Source organism: Aptenodytes patagonicus, chromosome 22 (assembly GCF_965638725.1).
Source record: "Aptenodytes patagonicus chromosome 22, bAptPat1.pri.cur, whole genome shotgun sequence".
NCBI lineage: Eukaryota > Metazoa > Chordata > Aves > Sphenisciformes > Spheniscidae > Aptenodytes > Aptenodytes patagonicus.
The window spans coordinates 2,117,507-2,134,873 of NC_134970.1; the positions used below are offsets into that span (position 1 = coordinate 2,117,507).

Sequence of the window (17,367 nt, forward strand, 5' to 3'; positions counted from 1 at the left end):
TGTCTCCCGGTTCTCCACAGCGGACACACGCCTCTGACAGTCACCGGCTCCAATCTGGACGTGATCCAGGAGCCGAGGATCCGCGTCAAGTACAATGGCAAGGAGTTTGTCAACGTAAGTAGCTGCTGTCAGCGTGATGCCACCAGGCTGTGCCTGGGAGCATCCCCGTGTGCTGCCGCACGGCGGGTCCCTCCCACCTGGATGCCCACGTACGGTTACTGGCGCCGGTGCTCTCTGCATGGTGAGACTTGCCGTGGCAAAAGCTGCTGAAAGGGGACATTTCCCTAGAACTTACCCAAACTGTTAGCAGCAAAACCCGGGGACCCTGGAAAGAAGGGTTTTGACACGCACAAATGGGAAACTACTTCCTCAGCAACACAGTAACTGCCAAGGAGTTTTCAAAGCTAGAAATGATGGACTCCGTTTTAGGTCATCTCCATCACCTCAAAATCTGTCTTGGGTCAGATAAACTTTTTTCACTCCTGAAATTCCCCCTCTTGTCAGAGCCCCTCAGCCCTGAGAGCTCTCCTCTCCCCAGCATCCTTCCCTTCCCTGTACCTAGCTCAGCTCTACAGGCACGTTATGATGGAAAGCCCAAGTGTAGCTGTCCCCATCATCCCCAGCTGCTCCACGCTTCCCATTTTAGTCCTGCTCTTTCTGTAAAAGCCCAGAGCTAAGCGCTGACACCTGCCAGCTATGAGGCTGCTATGTTTAACTAGTCTCTCCCTAGCTGCCTCTATAAATAAACCTCCTATCGCCGCAGCTCTGGGCCCAGCAAGCTTGTACCAGCCCGGGGAGGGAAGGAGAGAGGGGAACTGCTTCTGAACAAGAAGCTTTCAGGCCACTTTTGCAGCTTGATCACTGCGGTAAGGCCAGGTGCTGCTTCCCTGCACCCTCCTCACCATACGAAGGATGCTGGGCATGGGGCTCCGGGTATTTTGGTAAAGCTGGGTATTATTTTTATGCCTCCTTCCCCTCTTCCCTCCTATCACCCTGATCTTCCCAAAGCAAGGAGTTGGTAGCAGAGTTTGGGGTTGATCTGGAATGCCACCTCCTTCTCCATCTGTATTTTTTTAGTCTAAGAGTGAGAAACTGAAATGAATCCTCAGCTGAACAGGAACTAAGCAATGTTCTTGTATGCTACAAATAAGAATTGTACCTCCAGGACCGGCAGAAATTATTTTGACCAAGTAAAACTGAAAAATATTGTTTCTATGCAGTGATCTTTCTGACTGAATCTGTATTATCTTGGAAAGGGCAAATCACTTAGCAGCCTTTTCCTATTCCTTTTCTCCCTTCCCTTCTGAAGACCTTTTTCATCTGAGCTCTTTTTAAAAAGACATCTAATTTTGTTGTTAGCAGTTGCAGTTATGGTGCTACAAAAATAATTCTGAAGACACAAAATTGAGTGAAATTAAATCTTCCACTTATGGAGGGAGGCCGAACGGTTGGGCTCTTGCTGCTTTATAAGGCAAGAGTCTCATAAATCAGCCAGCTCCCTGCTTCCAGGGCTGGAGGAGCTGTGGGTGTCCTCAGCCTGACGGGAGATGACCTTCATGTTACCTCCAGCCCACGAGTGTCAGATGATCGTTCCTCTCCCTCGCTGGCATTAAGGAATTGCCTCTGATCACCCATTTGTAGCAGGGACCAGGTATTCGCTATGGGTTGTTTCAAAGCCAGCATTGCCAAAGAGGGTGCAACTGGAAAGAAAAGAAAAAATAAAGAAAAGGGGCTAAGTGATCTGCTCTGTGAGCCTCTAGCTCCTTTAAAACACTGCTCGTTTTGAAGCTTGCTCTCTGTCTCTGCACCAGTGCCTTCGTGCTGGCCGGAGGGGAAGCAAATTCCCCCAAACTATGCCTGCAATGCATCAAACCTGGATTAAATATTTCCAGCTAAACTTGAATCCACTGGGCATTTTGGGGAGTATTTAAGGGATCAGAACATCATTGTCCAGGTCAGGGTAAAGTTTTCCCTGCCATCTTTCGAAGCGTCGCCTTCCCCACAGGTCTGCAAGGTGGTGAATGCCACGGCACTGGCCTGCCTTGCGCCCCCCCTCACCCCCGAGTACCGGCCCGGCCTGGATGCCGTCGAGCGGCCAGATGAGTTTGGGTTTATCTTCAACAACGTGCAATCCCTGCTGGTCTACAACGACACCAGGTTCATATACTACCCCAACCCAACGTTTGAACTCCTGAGCCCAACTGGGGTGCTGGAGCAGAAGCCGGGGTCACCCATCATCCTGAAGGTAAGGAGACCCTTACTCACCCAGCGGGAAGCAGCAAAAAAATCCAAGAGAGGGGAGTTTTGTGTCCCCTTTGGAGAATGGGGTACACTAGATGGAGTCCCGTTGTTTGCACGTGCTGGGGATGAGATGAAAATCGGAGAAATGCACTGCATCGTTGTACAGTCTTCTCTCCCCTTGTCCCTAGGGCAGAAACCTGTGCCCACCTGCTCCTGGAGGAGCAAAGCTCAACTACACCGTGCTGATCGGAGACACACCCTGCGCCGTCACCGTCTCCGAGACCCAGCTGCTGTGTGAGCCGCCAAATCTCACCGGACAGCACAAAGTGATGGTGAGGGACCAAACACTCCTGTCGGCATCCCTACCCTCCTTCCCACCCTCCCTTCCATCCTTTCTCCTCCTCCGCCATCTCCCTGACTCACTCAGATATTAAGTGCAATTTCTTGTCCAAGGATCGGTAGGATTTTAGATCTTTATGGCTGTCTTAATTGGAAGCTTAAAATATTGATGTGGATTAGCATGGAGAAACTTCTTATTCCTTCCTTGAGACTCACCACCTGCTATCAGAGCCTTCTGGAAGGAACAAATATTTCTGCCTTCAGCACCAGGTGCCATCCTTTCTCCGGTGCTGCTTGCTCTTCCTTCAGTGCTAGGGGAGACCATTTTCAGCTGGCTGTGTTCTCCCTCCTGTAGGATAGGAAGGGATTTTATCAGTCCTTGTAGCCAGGCCTGATCTGCTAAGTGGATGGGGAGGTTTTGCCTTTTCCTGAAGCAGAAGCAGCCAGGGACGTCTGAACGCTGGACTGGTTGGATCAACGGCCTCATCCAGGATAACAGTCGGTGTCTTCCTCTGCTTTGGTTTTGGGCATTTCTGCTTCCTCCGATCCACTCGCAGACCAAGCACGCAGCTGCCGAAGTGCTTGAGTAGAGCCCAAATGAGATTGTAATTGTGATTTATTTCCCTTTAAGTTCAGCATCCAAAACATATTCAGATTATCACAGTGTGATTCACAGAAGCGCAACCTGGCTGAGAGCTGCTTGCGTCTGTGGCCAGGGCACATCCAAGAAAAGCCTGTCCTGGCATTAACCTCCAGCGTGTTTGCTCTGTAGCTTTCACATGGGGCTTTCTCTTCCCTTCTCTGTTCTCTCTTTCCAGTCACTCTGGTTTCTTGTCAGTGAAATTATCACTGCGTTGCTAATGTCCACAGTTTACAAAAGGGAGTTGAAAGCTTATAAAATGAAAGTCAAATGGAGCCATCAGATAATAACAACAAAGCCCAGATAGTGAAGGGCTGGCACATTTATCATGACTTGAAGCCTCCCTGTGTTCACGTAAGCTGCACCCTCTGTGTTTGAAGGCAATCGGAGTTGCTACAGTCTTGGCTGAAACAGCGGCGGTTCAGTGCTTCCTTAGGGGTCTGTACAGCCCGTGTGGTGCGTGCCCTGGCCAGGAAGGATGGGGCTTTGGGACAGGCTGACACCCTTACCTGAAGCTGCTGGTTACCTCCGTTGTGCTTTGTAGGTGCGTGTTGGTGGTATCATCTTCTCCCCTGGTTCGGTCAGCATCATCTCAGACAGCCTCCTGACCCTGCCGGCCATCATCAGCATCGCAGCCGGAGGCAGCCTGCTCCTCATCATCGTCATCATCGTCCTCATCGCCTACAAGCGCAAGTCCCGAGAGAACGACCTGACCCTCAAGAGGCTGCAGATGCAGATGGACAATCTGGAGTCCCGGGTGGCCCTGGAGTGCAAGGAGGGTCAGTACTGCCCGGGACCGGGCACTCTCTGTGTGCTTGTGGCCCTGTGCTCTGGTCCCCAGCTTTCCCCACCGGAGCCACCCCAGCCATCCGATTTTTTGCAGAGAGGAGCAGGGTGCGTGCCCTGCGAGGCTACGTGGGAGGGTGGGCAGTGACAAGTGTGTCAGCGGCAGACGCGGCTTTGCTGCCTAATGTGCAGAGAATAGGATTAGAGCTTGATCCTGCTTAAGCAACATGCCTGGATATCGCATTGCGAGGACGGTGCAAGCCCCGGGGTGCCCAGCACAATATGCCCCCTTGTCTAATGGCCTTTTTGTAAAGGGCTTTTAAAAAGGCAGAGTGAGATAGGGAGTGGAGGAGGTTCAGACCCCCGAGAAACTGCACGTATCCCAAATGGAAGGCAGTAGGGCTGGAAAGCTGATCAAATCCCTCCTCTAGTCTATAAAATGTGAGCCCAGAGCAGCAGGAACAGGTCTGAGGGATAGGAAGAAGCTCCTCAAGCCTTTGCTTCTGGGAAATCTTGTGTGTTATTTGGAGTAGCTAGACCTGCCACCTGCAGATTTCAACAAGAGAAGTCTTGTCCCTTGCAACAAGGCGGCTGAGCCTGGCCTCTCCGCAAAGGAGCGAAGGTGGAGGTGGGCAGTCATTTCTGTAGCTGGTGGGTTGAGACAAAAAGTGTTCTGGGGAGGGGTGCTGCTGTTGTTTTGTATGCCCTTCCAGCTGGAAGGGAGCTCAGTGAATCAAAGAAAAATAAATAGAAAGCTGCAGATTTCATAGTGTGACCTCTGTATATAGAGAGAGTTGCATTGGATTTGTTCAGCTGATTTTTGAAGGGCAGCCTTGAAAGCACAGGACAAAAAATGAGATATATTCAGGAGAGACCATAGCTTCAGCATGGGCACAGTCTAGCTGGGGTACACAGACCTTACTGAGCCAGCATTTCGTACTTCGGAGAGTGAACACAGGGACAGACATACAGTTGTATAACACGGTGATGTGATGTTACGAGAGGAAGAATAAATTCCCTCCTGACCCCTGCAGCAGGCTGTTTGTGCTTGGATTTGATCTGCATCAGATTTGATTATTTTGGCAACTGTTGATAGAGGAGGAGAAGAAGAAGAAGAAAGGAAAATATTGGAGGCACTAAGTTATGAAAATAGATCCTCATTTCTATCTGCAGCCTTTAAAGGTATTTTAGGTGTGTATACACAGGTGTGAACTGCATACAGATTAATAAGCATCTTCCGTTCTTGGCATCTGCCCTGCACAGTGTGTGCTCTCTCGCTCTCAGCTGCTGAGACAGAGTCCCCAAGGGTGAGGGTCTCTCTGAGCTATGCGGCAAGGTCTCCTCCGAATTGATTTCTGAGCTGGCCCATTTACGGTTGCTGCCGTGCCCCCAAGGAGAGCAGGCAGCCAGCCATCCCCAAAGCCTCTGCCCCGCAGCCTTGGCTCCCGGAGGTCACGTGTGTTTCTCTGTCTTGTTCTGTTCTCCCCGAACAGCTTTTGCAGAGCTGCAGACAGACATCAATGAATTAACCAGCGACCTGGATCGCTCCGGGATCCCCTACCTCGACTATCGGATGTATGCCATGAGGGTCCTTTTCCCCGGCATCGAGGACCATCCTGTCCTGCGGGAGCTGGAGGTAATGAACAGGCCATGCTCCGGCCCTTCGAAGTTTCCCTGAGCCCTCGGGGAAACCCTGAAGCATCTCTATGCCTTCCACACCAAATCTTGTTAGAGGCACTGGGGTTAGCAGGATGGGCCCCGAGTTCATTTTAACTAAGAAGCTGGTGTTTTATCTCCATCGCACGTTGCTTGATTCCTCTAGGTTTCTTCTCCCCGGTGTTGCTTTAGTTTTATTTTATGGGTTTTTATATTGCTATAGGCCAGCAGCAAAGCATGCCAGATAAGTTATCGGTGTCCTTTTAAAGTCCTCCTTAATCACCTTACGGTGCCGGTGCCGGTGCCGGGGAAGGCTGTGCGCCTGGGAGCGTCCTGCCTGGAGCATCCTGCTGCTGCTGCTGTTTCATGGCGTGTCCACAGGAGGGCAAGCGCCCTGCCTAGGCATGGCCAGCCTCCCGCTTGGCTGTCAGCAAGAGCTTTAATTTTCCTGGTTTTTCCACCGGTATGTGTAAATACATACATAAGGTTTCCACTGAGGATTTAGAAAAATAGTTAACACACAAGGGTCCGTCAGATGACCTTGCAGATGGGCCCTGCTCACCTGTGAGAGTGCAAAACCAAAAAATGATGCTGCTTCAAGAAACATTATCTGCCACCGAGCGTGGGGCTGCCGTCTTCCACCCAGGATGCCTGGAGGTACCAGCCTCAGCACTCCCTCTCGGAGACTGGCATTGCTCCAGTAATTTCTGAAAGTCCTGTTGCCTTCACACAGACCCGGGGGGTGGCCCAAATCTTCAGCCAGAGATGTAAGAGGAAGAAGTCTTGATTGCTTGTGCTCCATACGGCTGCATTGCTTTCCCAGGCAAGCACTACTTAGCGTTAACTCATCGAATTAGATTCCTTTCCAGTGGGCCACCACCACTGAGCAGTTGCCGTGGTGTTGGTAAAACTCAGGAGGCTTTGAACCAGCCTCTCCCAGCCCATTCCCACGCCTTGAGTTTTCCAGTCCCACGCGTTATGTTCACTGTTTAAATTGTCAAATAAGCTGATGCTCTAGCAAACAAATATGAATGCTTTTTATTTGTTTTACTCATGGAAAACAGAATTGCAGAAGTGATAAATGTGTTGCCAATTATACAGTTGCTTAATTATGTAACGTTAGTAAAACCAATACATAAGTCTCCAAGATGTTTGGTAAAGAGTTGCTTAATGTAGTTCATCATTTTCACTTGTAATGAATTACTTGAATCTGCAACTGGCTGAAAGCCTCAATTAATTTTTTACACTTGTCCCATAATAAAGCAATAGTCTGAATTAGTATTTAATTTACTTACAAGAGTGTCACTTCTTGTGCAGAACAAGCAAAATTGTTTGTCGTTTATAGGGCCGTTAGCCTCAAAGCAGCAGCTTTATGGCATGCAGAGTACAGCTCGGAGCAATGATTCAAGCGAGCTGTGCTGAAGTGCTGGGGAGGACGGAAAGAGCGATGCTTGTTCAGGACTGGCCAGAGACCACGTCTGGGGATGCTGAGACCCTGAGAGATGGGGTGCTGGCTTGTGCAGCCAGGGTTAAACCATTCACCCCACCCATAGCGCAGGCAGAGTGACCCCGCGGTGGTGCAGGGCTGCCCTCTGGTCCCTTGTCCTCCCGTGCCTTGGCTGATGGTCATGCTCTCTGCCACTGTAGGTCCAAGGGAACGGGCAGCAGAGCGTGGAGAAGGCCTTGAAGCTCTTTGCTCAGCTGATCAACAACAAAGTCTTCCTGCTGACCTTCATCCGAACACTGGAGCTGCAGCGCAGCTTCTCCATGCGCGATCGCGGCAACGTGGCCTCGCTCATCATGACGGGTCTGCAAGGCAAGCTGGAGTACGCCACCGACGTGCTGAAGCAGCTGCTCTCGGACCTCATCGAGAAGAACCTGGAAAACAAGAACCACCCCAAACTGCTCCTGCGCAGGTAACACGGGGGGCCGGGGAGGAGACGGGGCTGCACAGCTGTGCTGCTGGTAGCATCCGAGGGCTCTGCAGGACCAGGGTGCTGGTGCTGGCAGGAGAACGCTGCTCTCCACGGGGGACTTTGGATGACCCATCCATTTCCTCGCTTGCCTCCAGGACACGGGGTTAACTCTACTGTATGATTTCACAGGTGGCTGAACAGGGTTTTAAATTGGATCCAAGAGAGCTATTACCTCTGATGCGTCTCTCTCTCACTCATAATCTCTCACCTTGCCCCAGCCCCAGCAGTCCCCGCTTCCCCTGGCTTGGCTGAGAGCAGGTGATGATGTCAGCACTGTCACCTCTGCCATCCAGCTGCCTCCTCCCCACCCTACCCTGCCTACACCCACCTGACCGAGCTCCTGCTTCTCTCATCTGTGTGTGCAGAGATGCCCAAGCAGTTCAGCAAAGAGATTTAGCCCCCGCTGCCAGTCCTGTGCAGGGCTGCCTCAGGGCAGCATCATGGCAGGGAGGTGAATGGCACAAAAACTGGAGCTCTCCATCACGTGCATGTTGCTGGTACCAAGCAGTGCCCTGTGCATCCAGGCAGGGAAGGGGAGGCACCAGCTCAGGTACAGCAGGGACTGGAGGAGCAGAGATGCAGCTCTTTAAGTCATGTTACTGGACTTCAGGCTCTTATGAGCAGGAGCCTGATTTCTTACTTGTCTGTGCAGTGCTTAGGGTCCTTGTCTCCCATGAGCTGTGGCATTATCGCGGTGAGTAAAGCATTAAAGACCTAGTGAAGAAGCGTACCTCTCGGATGGGCAGTGCCATGTATTGCCCCTGGAGCCGTCAGGGAAAGGCAGGCTGCCCGGCAAGGCTTGTCCCCCTCCTGATGGCAGCCCATCCTGTGCAGCCAGGGTGCCTGTGTGACCTTCACCCTCACGTGTCTGAGCTACCTCACAGGTATTTGTGGGCTTTATCCTCGCAGCATCCATGGCTGCCTGGATGGAGCAGCAGCGTTTGTGTTTCACAGCTGGGGGAAGGAGCTCAAGAATGGATTAAGCAACTCGCCCAAGATCGCACTGGGAAATGGCAGAAAGAAAAAGGGGAAAAAGTGTGTATTAATGTAGGGCCAGATCAGCAGCCACAAGTAAAAGGCTACCCCTGCTCTCTGTGTCGTGAGCCACCTCTGTCCCGTGTCCCTTTGGGTCCTGGCTGTGCTGCAGAGCCTGGCCTCGGCCGGCAGCAGGAGCGTGGCTGCCCCATCAGCTGTGCCTGTGGCTCCGCCGGCATTTCGCTGGAGCGAGCGGATGAAGGCGAGGGGAGGATTTCACAGCTCCAGGAAAATTTCAGGGATTCCTCCAGCCATAATGAATATACTTGACAGGAAATTGCTTTAAATCCGGCTGTGTTTGCGGAGGCAATAACTCATCTCGGAAAAGGAAGCCGTCTTAATTTCCCCCGTGGTTTGACGAGTCACTGGGAAGGCGTCTTCTGCCTCAGCCATCAATAATGACTTTTCATGGTGCTCCAAAAATACACATCTGGTGATCAGAGCCGTGCCCGCTCCTCCCCGCAGCACCCAGCGAAGAGATGGGGCCATGGGCAACGCCAGCAGTGTCGAGGCTGGCTGCCCTATGCCAGGATTTAGCCATATCATGGGAAACCTGCAGCTGGAGCCCTGTCCCAGCCCTGTGCCCCACGGGCTCCCGGGTGGTGTTGGTGCACAAAACAGCCCGGGCTGGAATGTCTTGCTCTGACTTAATAAGGAGTGATCAGCCACAAAGTGAGATACTTTTTTTTATTTTTTTTTGAGCTCTCTGGTGGCAGCAGTTGATAACTGGCACTCAGTTCTTTCTTTCTTCCTCGTTTTCCCCTCTCTCTTTCTTCTGCAACTGCCCCTCGTGGGAGACAGCAAAAAAGTTGACGTTAAATCAAATAGCTGCTCTGGTTCCTGGCACAGAGAGCAGCACACAGCAGTTTGGAGACCTAGATATAGCAGGGAAAATTAATAAAATACATATTTATTTTTTGGGTTCTCTCAGCTCTTTTTGTTTAGTTTTGTTTTATTCCCGGTGCCTCAGAAAGTCGGAGGAGCAGCCAAGGCGCTGGTTGCTGGCGTCAGACTCCTTTGGAAAGCCATCTCTGGATCGTGCTTTGCCCTTGTTATGTGGTCAATATGAGAAGGGTTTTCTCCAAGTCTAGGGATTCTCCCCTGCCACGTTAATCTTCAGGAGCCGATATTTTATTTTTAGAGGCAGATCTACAACAGCGGTTTGGATACCAGCCCAGCTACGGCATAAGAGTGATGCCTGCCGAGGGGCAGCACAAAGCCCTGCAGAGCTATTGCTGTGGCTCAGCAGACCCCTCCCCACATAGCAGCGAGAAAGAGAGGTCAGGCCCCGTGGTGGCAGGCAGAGTTTAAGGGATGGATTACCCAGCCGTCCAGCACCGACCCCATTTCAAAGGCAGAGGCGGCCAGGGAAAGTATATACAGCAGACTTGTTTGCAAGGAGCCTACGGTGCTCATGCTGCACCCAGCAGTGATGAAGGTTAAAAGCAGCCCCTTTCCTTAGCCAGTGTAGGACAGTGATGATTAACTTAAATGTTGGCCATCATCGGGACTGATGCGCTGCAAATATCTCACGGCGTCAGTCTGCGTCGAGATGAGAGTGAGATTCGGTGCTCGAAGGTAAGGAGAAATGGGATTTGACAGAAATGCTCCAAGGAGTTTCTTTTTTGCTGTTCCATTCAGCTGATTTTGTATTTCCAATAAAGAAATAAAAGGGAACAGCTAGGCACGGGAGTATCCGATACCCTTCTCCCACACAATATGACCCAACTTCTCTGTCACTCTGTATTTCAGTTATTTTTACGGTGCCGGTGTTGGTGTCAGGTCATGAGCAGCCAACAGGGATGGGACACAGCATTACTACACTGGTAGGGCTAATCGGGAGGCTTGCCAATTCTTAATTTAATATTCTATTAACAAAGTAGTTTATTAAATTAATATTCACCCTGAAGTCCCGAATGTATTGTTTTCTGAGTTTTTCACCTGTTCTTTAGTTTGTTTCACTGACTCTCCATTTTCCGTGGCTCGCTGGCGCAGCAGCGTGCTAGTGGTTCTCCTCCTTAATTGGGTGACTGAAATACCTTAAACAGGAGAACAATGTGTGTGTCAATTTGTAGGATGAATTTTTAGGCAGTTAATCAATTCAGGCTTAAATTCTTTGGGGATCTGCAGACATTTTCACAAATTCCTGGCAGATGTTGCGATCCTAAGAGATGATGGATAACGTGACCCCAGGTCCATTTGCCGACTGGCGTCAGTTTTTGTTTGCTGAAATCTGTGCCTCCTGTTTATACTTAATCTGCTTGACTTTGTGATCAAACCCTGTTCCTTCTACAGTATGTGTTTTTCATTAAATGCCAGAGTTTTCAAACATGCGGGATGCTGTATAAATACATACCAAGGGGCAGTCCTTAATTCAAGGCAGCAGAGCAGATGGGGGAGAATGGGAAAAAGGGGTCCAGAGCGCGATGGTGACTCGCTCCAGGTCAGGGTACGGGCAGAGGCAGAGGCTCGGTGCATTGCCGTGCCCGCTGGGCATCTCCTGAGCAGGTTAGTGGCATGGTGCTCGAAAAGGCAGTTGGCAGGAACGGCACCGGGAGCAGAGCTGCCGGCCAAGGGGGTGAAGGCGCAGAGAGGTGCCTAGACCTGGCGGGGCTGCTGCCTTGCTGCAGGCTCACGGTGAAGGTGCAGGGAGGCATGGTCCCCAGAGGAAAGGGTGCTGCAGAGGGCAAGGTGTTGGATCCACCCCTCTTAGCTTGCTGAAATTTGGACCATATCCTGGTATCGCATGTGGCATGAGGGGAAGGCTGGTATCATTGGCAAAGCCATGGTGCAGAGAGCCAGGCTGCCCGGGGTCACATTCGCAGCTGGCTCGGCTGGCGGCAGAGCAGCCCTCCCCTGCACGGCCTCTCGGGCGGGCTGGCAGCCTTGCCTGCCTGCCTGCCTGCCTGCCCGCCATCCCCAGCCTGAGCTGCGTGGTTGGGGCTCAGATGTGGACTGTGAGACACCCAGCCACCCTGTCCCAGGAAAAGGGATTGTGGTGCTTTAGGGAAAGTCTCTGGGTCATGCAGAGCCAGCATTAAAAACTATCATTAGGAGCTATTGTATTTAAATTAGAGATAATCTTGGGCACAATGTGGGGAGAGGACGCTGGGTGGGACTGGGGAGAAAGCTGCAATTTCCCTGCCATTGTCACTCTGCTGTCCCCGATTGCCAGCAACCGCCGCAAATCCCAGTGATTTACTGAGCCAGGCTGTAATTTGCACCACGTGCAAGGAGCCGAGTGTCACCAGGCTCTCTGTCACCAGCCCCATCAGGGCTGTGACGGGCTGTCAGCTGGGCAAGCTGCTGTCAGCTCGGTGCAGTGGGGGGACAGCGCTGGCCGCATCCTGCTGCCTGCCTGCTCCAGAGCCACGGCCCCGGCTCTGAGCACCACAGGAGCTGTGCCAGGGTGCAGCTGGGTGGTGCCACCCAGGGAGATTTGGGGTCTCCGATGCGTGGTTTGGTTTTGTATGTAACATGCTTGTCCTCCTGGCTTCCCTAGGACTGAGTCAGTGGCTGAGAAGATGCTGACTAACTGGTTTGCCTTCCTCCTCCACAAATTCCTCAAGGTAAGGAGGGATGGAGCTGAGACCCCGCTGCCACTTCGCTGTCTCACCCACCAACCGTCCCTGGGCTTGAAACTCTTCAGTCAGACTCCAAATCAAAAGATGTAGTAGCAAGGCAGGGGAGGTGAAAATTTGCTCGGAGATGCCTACACCCAGGGCTGCTGTGACATGGGCTGAGCCAAGCTGTCACAGCCTCCGTGCTCAGCCTTCTTCAACCCTCAGATCGCCTGGTGTAATTCTCATGTAATGGAGTTTCTGTTGCACCTCTTCAGTACTTAGGAGAAATTCTCATTTACTTCTCTGTGCCTGGGCTTCCATATTTTTTAACTTTATTTGTGGTTTTGGAAGCCCCATAGAATTTGCTTCATGGGAGTGAACGACGAGATCAAGATCTCAAATTCCTTTTTTAAAGCCATATAGATTCAGTAGAGATTTACCAAGCCAAAGGCAACATACCCATTGAGCAATGGAGCTCATGGTTTTGGCTGTCCTCTCCAGGAGGTGCTGGGGGCTGAGCCTGGGTTGCACGCGTGCTAAAGATTGAGTCAATGGGACTATGCCTCTGCTGAAACAAATCATGTGCAAAACCTGTCTGCAGGCCAGTGGCCCTGGAGGAGATGCACCTTCACCTCCGTGTTAGTTTTGCTGCCTGTCTCGTTGTGTAGGAATGTGCTGGAGAGCCGCTCTTCATGCTCTACTGTGCCATCAAGCAACAGATGGAGAAAGGTCCGATTGATGCCATCACAGGAGAAGCCCGTTACTCCCTCAGTGAGGACAAGCTGATCCGGCAGCAAATTGAGTACAAGACTCTGGTGAGTGATCACTGTGGAAGCTGCCATTGAATCACTTCTGTCCTTCCCACTTGGACATGAGCTGTTCTGACCTTTAGGCCAGTGATTAGGACACTACCATGAAGCACAAGTGTTGCCAGTGCAATAAAGCCTCATGCTGCTAGACCCATGCTTAAGTCAGGTGTGTCCCTAATTTGCAGGTACCAATAGCCTGAGCTAAGGTTTTGAAAGGCAGGGTTTGAGAGGAGCGTTTTATCTCCCTGTGCATTGAGCATTGCCCTCCCTCTGCCAAATGAAAATGGACGTTCAGGGCTCCTATCTTAATAATCGTTATAAAGATATACTAGATGCAACAGCAATGATGCAAATAGGGATGTAGCGGGTTTTTATGAGAAAGGGTTGTTTTGACAGATGTGGTTACAGTTCTCCTGGATGATTGTCTGAAGCCCTTTAGAGCATGGTGTGGTTCTCCTTCCCTTCCAGATCCTAAACTGTGTGAACCCGGATAATGAGAACAGTCCAGAGATCCCTGTGAAGGTGCTGAACTGTGATACCATCACTCAAGTCAAAGAGAAGATCCTCGATGCAGTATACAAAAACGTCCCATATTCTCAAAGACCAAGAGCTGTTGACATGGACTTGGGTAGGAGCCTCCCTGCCTTTTAGGAAGGGGAAGATCAGAGAGGTTGTTATTATCGGTGATTCCTTGTGGGTTTTGCAGAGCTTGAAAGCTAGAGCTCAGGCTGCACAACGACACACAGGTTTCTGCCCTTAGAAAGCATGGGTGCTGCTCCTGCCGGGTAGGTTTTGAACTCTGTGGTATCAGCTAATTGTCCATTGACCGCAGAGCAAATGATTCCTGAAGCCTGCTTCACTCTGCTGAGCAAAGCTTCTCCCCAAGCTTGTGTATCTTACTAGAGCCCAGGGGGTGAAGGGGGGGCAGAGGGGCTGGGAAGGTCCTGCACCTTGGTTTAGCTAAACACTGCAGAACCCTCTGCATGGGAATTAAATGCTGCACTTTGCTGCAAGAAAACTATCAGTGTGATCTTCCTTGTAGTTGTAAGATTTAAGAGCAGAATTTAGCTTTCTCTGGGTGCCTCTTCCTGGGAGGTGGGCTTTTCTACAGGCTCATCTGTCCAGTAGTTACTTGGGCCAAAAGTGGATAGAGCCTGTTAGTGCCTTTTCCCTCTGACCATCGTGTCTGCCTGGTTTTTGCCTCTCCCGCAGAGTGGCGGCAGGGCCGGATAGCTCGTGTGGTCCTGCAGGATGAAGACATCACCACCAAGATTGAAGGAGATTGGAAGCGCTTGAACACCTTGATGCATTATCAGGTAAGAAAGCAGCCCCAGCAGACAGCTCCCAGAAAGCTGCCAGGAGGGAAGAAAAGCAAAGCATAAATTTAATTCCCAAGTATCTCGTCTACCAAGACAGACAGGGAGGTCACATTTGTATGATAAACCAGAAGGGTTCAATGTGCTTATGCATTAGATGGGAAAGCAACCTTGACATGGATCTTAAAGAAACTAGCAGAGTTGAAAATTGGCTAAATTAAAACCGCCAGCTGTGCTTGTGAGATAGAGGGAGCAGTGGAGAGGGCTGAGCTGCTGCTGCTGGAGATGCGGGGCCAGGGGAGGGATGGCACGTGGGGCTCGGGTCTTGGCGTGGGGGTCTGAGACAACCAGGGGTGCAGCAGGGAAGGAAGAGGAGTCTCTGCCTTCCTTCAAAGCTTTGCAAACACCACACGATCAGATGATCTGATGCAAAGCACAGGCTGCAGCGGCAGCTCGTCTCTTATACTCGTGCTCTTCCTACATGTTGACTCTTGAGCATCGTGCAAGCAGTGAAGAAGGGAAACAGAGCTAATACTTCAAATGCTGTCACATGGGAGAGTCGAGAGACTGCTGCGGGGAGGTACGGGATGAAGCCAGGTCAAGAAAGGGTGAATATCAGGGGCTACTTCTTGACAAAGTGATGTCAAACCTCCTAAGTCCCAGACCTAGTCTTCCAAGCCAAATAACAGGAGTTTTGCCACTAAAATATAAAACTAAGCTAGACAGTGAAGATGCTCTATTGTGCATCGGCCAGGGTGGGCGAGGTGACCTAAGAAATTGTTGCCTTCTTCAGCTTTTGCAGCATGCCTGCCCCAGCCCCGGCTGCCCTGGATAGGCGTGCATCTGTTGGAAAGGGCCTCTTGTGGTGTGCGAAAGATGGAAAGGGCAGTAAAGACGGAGCTGAGGAAGGTTTGGTTAAAGAGAATCAAAGGCTTTTACTCAAAGCCTGTCTGCAGCAGAGGATAACTACGTTAATTGGGACCTGTAACCTACTACTGTCCATCACTACCTACACAGAAGTGTTTAGTATTTAATCTGGCATCTTGCTCTGTTTATACACCGTCTCAAGTCCATCAGCGTGATTCATGCTGTGTAAGTTGAATGTGAGCCAGTATTGACAGGAGCCATATAATCAGGGAGTGAGGCAGAGAGAATGGCATAAATATGCAAAGTGCATGTAAAAAAGCACCTCAAGGGTCAACTTTTCCAAGTAGCCCGAAGGATTTAAACACAGATTACTGTAAAATGTCATATGAGTTTTGCAGATGAATTCCATTGTTTCTAAAATCTGTTTTACCTGACAGTTGCAAGGGATTAACCAACATGCAGGGAAGCAGTGAGACTTTATTATGCCTTGATCTTTAAAAGTCATCTAAGGAAGTCACAAGTGAAAGCCGTGTTTGTCTGATGTGTGTTGGGTGTGAGGGGAGGGAGTACTTTCATTTTAGTGCCTGTGGGAAAATCTGAGCCACAAGTTTACCCTTAAAATAAACAAAATCCTTGCAGCACTCAAGATGCTGCAGCTATTCCTGCCATTTGAATGTCAGTTTTGCTCTGGAACAAAGTGGAAGTTTGCTGCCAAACATCTAAACAGGTAGCCATCGCACGTGTCTCTGCCTGCTCTGGCCCGAGCTCTGCGCAGCCCGATAGAGCTGTTTCAGCCATAAAAAGAAGCCAAGTTCTCTGCACTGCAACAGAGATCTTGTCAAGGCAGGGCTTTTGCCAAAAACAAACTGATTTTTTTTTTTTTTTTTTTTTTTTTATTCCTACCAGTTTATTTTCTGTTTGAGTAATAAATGTTTTTATTAGGTATCAAAAATACAGATGCTCCAGGACTACACAGTAAAACAAATATGCGGGCAAAGGCACAGCTTAGAAGAGGGTATAAAATCATTTGAGTTTCAAGCGCTGCTGTCTCACCATTTTAACAGGAGTGTTACATATAAAACAGGTGTGGTTCAAGCCATAAAAATGAAATCTAGATTCCTCCAGCTTCTGGAGGACTAGTGAAGATGATTTCTAAATTTCTAGAAAAAATAAAAGCTACCTCTGTAAAGCTCTCTCCATCTTTTATTCAGAGCTGTCTTGTCTTTATTCTTGGTCAGATGCCATCTCCTTCTATCTGCTGATCTGAAGGCAAAGTGATCTCTGGATTTGCACACAGCAATTGGCGATGCGCAGCCCGTGTTTCCATCTGATAACACCTGGCATTTTGTAGCATTTTGGAGAGGCGCTGCCACCTGGGAGTAAGCGCTGAAGCAAGGACCAGAAACTGCCTGGTCCTCACAGCCTTGTCCCTGCTCCCGATTTCTGGGGTCCGTTTGCTCCGCAGCCCCGTTCCCTGCAGCTCCTGAGCTCGAACTCCTGCCAGGGACCAAACCAGCCTCCTCCTGCTCATTTTAAAGGATTTAAAAAGAAATATTCATCTTTCTGTAAGATTTTTGAATGACTTTATAGAATTATATAGACAACTGATGCCTGCTGCTTATTTATTCATTCATAAAAATAGATGTATAGGTTAAATAGGTGTAATTCTTTGTTAAATTCTCTGGAGCTTTTAAACTGAGCTGAAGGAATTGTATTACATTTCTGTAGTATCCTTTTGGTTTCATGCCTATTAAACTCCATGGGAGAGTCTCACCCCATGTGGCTTTACTCAAGAAAAATGAAACACCGAATTTAATATCAAATGATTTACAGTGGCTCATGCAGGGTTAACTCTGAGGCAGCAGAGCATGAATACCTGTCAGCCACTGTGAGTCTGGAAGGGCCGAGAGACTAGAAAACTATTTTAAATGAAAGATTAGAAGCAGAGAGGGAAGGTTTGTGTGGAAAATGAGACCCGGGAGCTGAGGGTGGCGTGGCCGTGGAGCCAGCATCCTCACTGCATCCTCACTAGCCCACGCAAACGCAGTATTATTGTCTGGGCTTCTGCACTGCTGCTCTCCCCGCTCCAAGTTTTATTTTTCTTTTCTTTAAGATGTTTTGTGCAGCATGTTTGCAGCT

General features: G+C 50.1%; 1 protein-coding gene across 2 annotated transcripts in view; it reads left to right on the plus strand.

Annotated features, from left to right (window-relative positions):
* The window catches only part of PLXNA2 (plexin A2), a 210,290-nt gene that overhangs the window by 178,484 nt on the left and 14,439 nt on the right, over positions 1-17,367 (plus strand). For both annotated transcript variants that reach the window (XM_076358294.1, XM_076358293.1), the window contains exons 17-26: positions 21-114; positions 2,006-2,245; positions 2,430-2,573; positions 3,765-3,999; positions 5,500-5,642; positions 7,310-7,578; positions 12,176-12,242; positions 12,905-13,051; positions 13,514-13,673; positions 14,258-14,361. In XM_076358294.1, the coding sequence (XP_076214409.1) occupies positions 21-114; positions 2,006-2,245; positions 2,430-2,573; positions 3,765-3,999; positions 5,500-5,642; positions 7,310-7,578; positions 12,176-12,242; positions 12,905-13,051; positions 13,514-13,673; positions 14,258-14,361 (1,603 nt within the window). The remainder of the gene's footprint in view (positions 1-20; positions 115-2,005; positions 2,246-2,429; positions 2,574-3,764; positions 4,000-5,499; positions 5,643-7,309; positions 7,579-12,175; positions 12,243-12,904; positions 13,052-13,513; positions 13,674-14,257; positions 14,362-17,367) is intronic.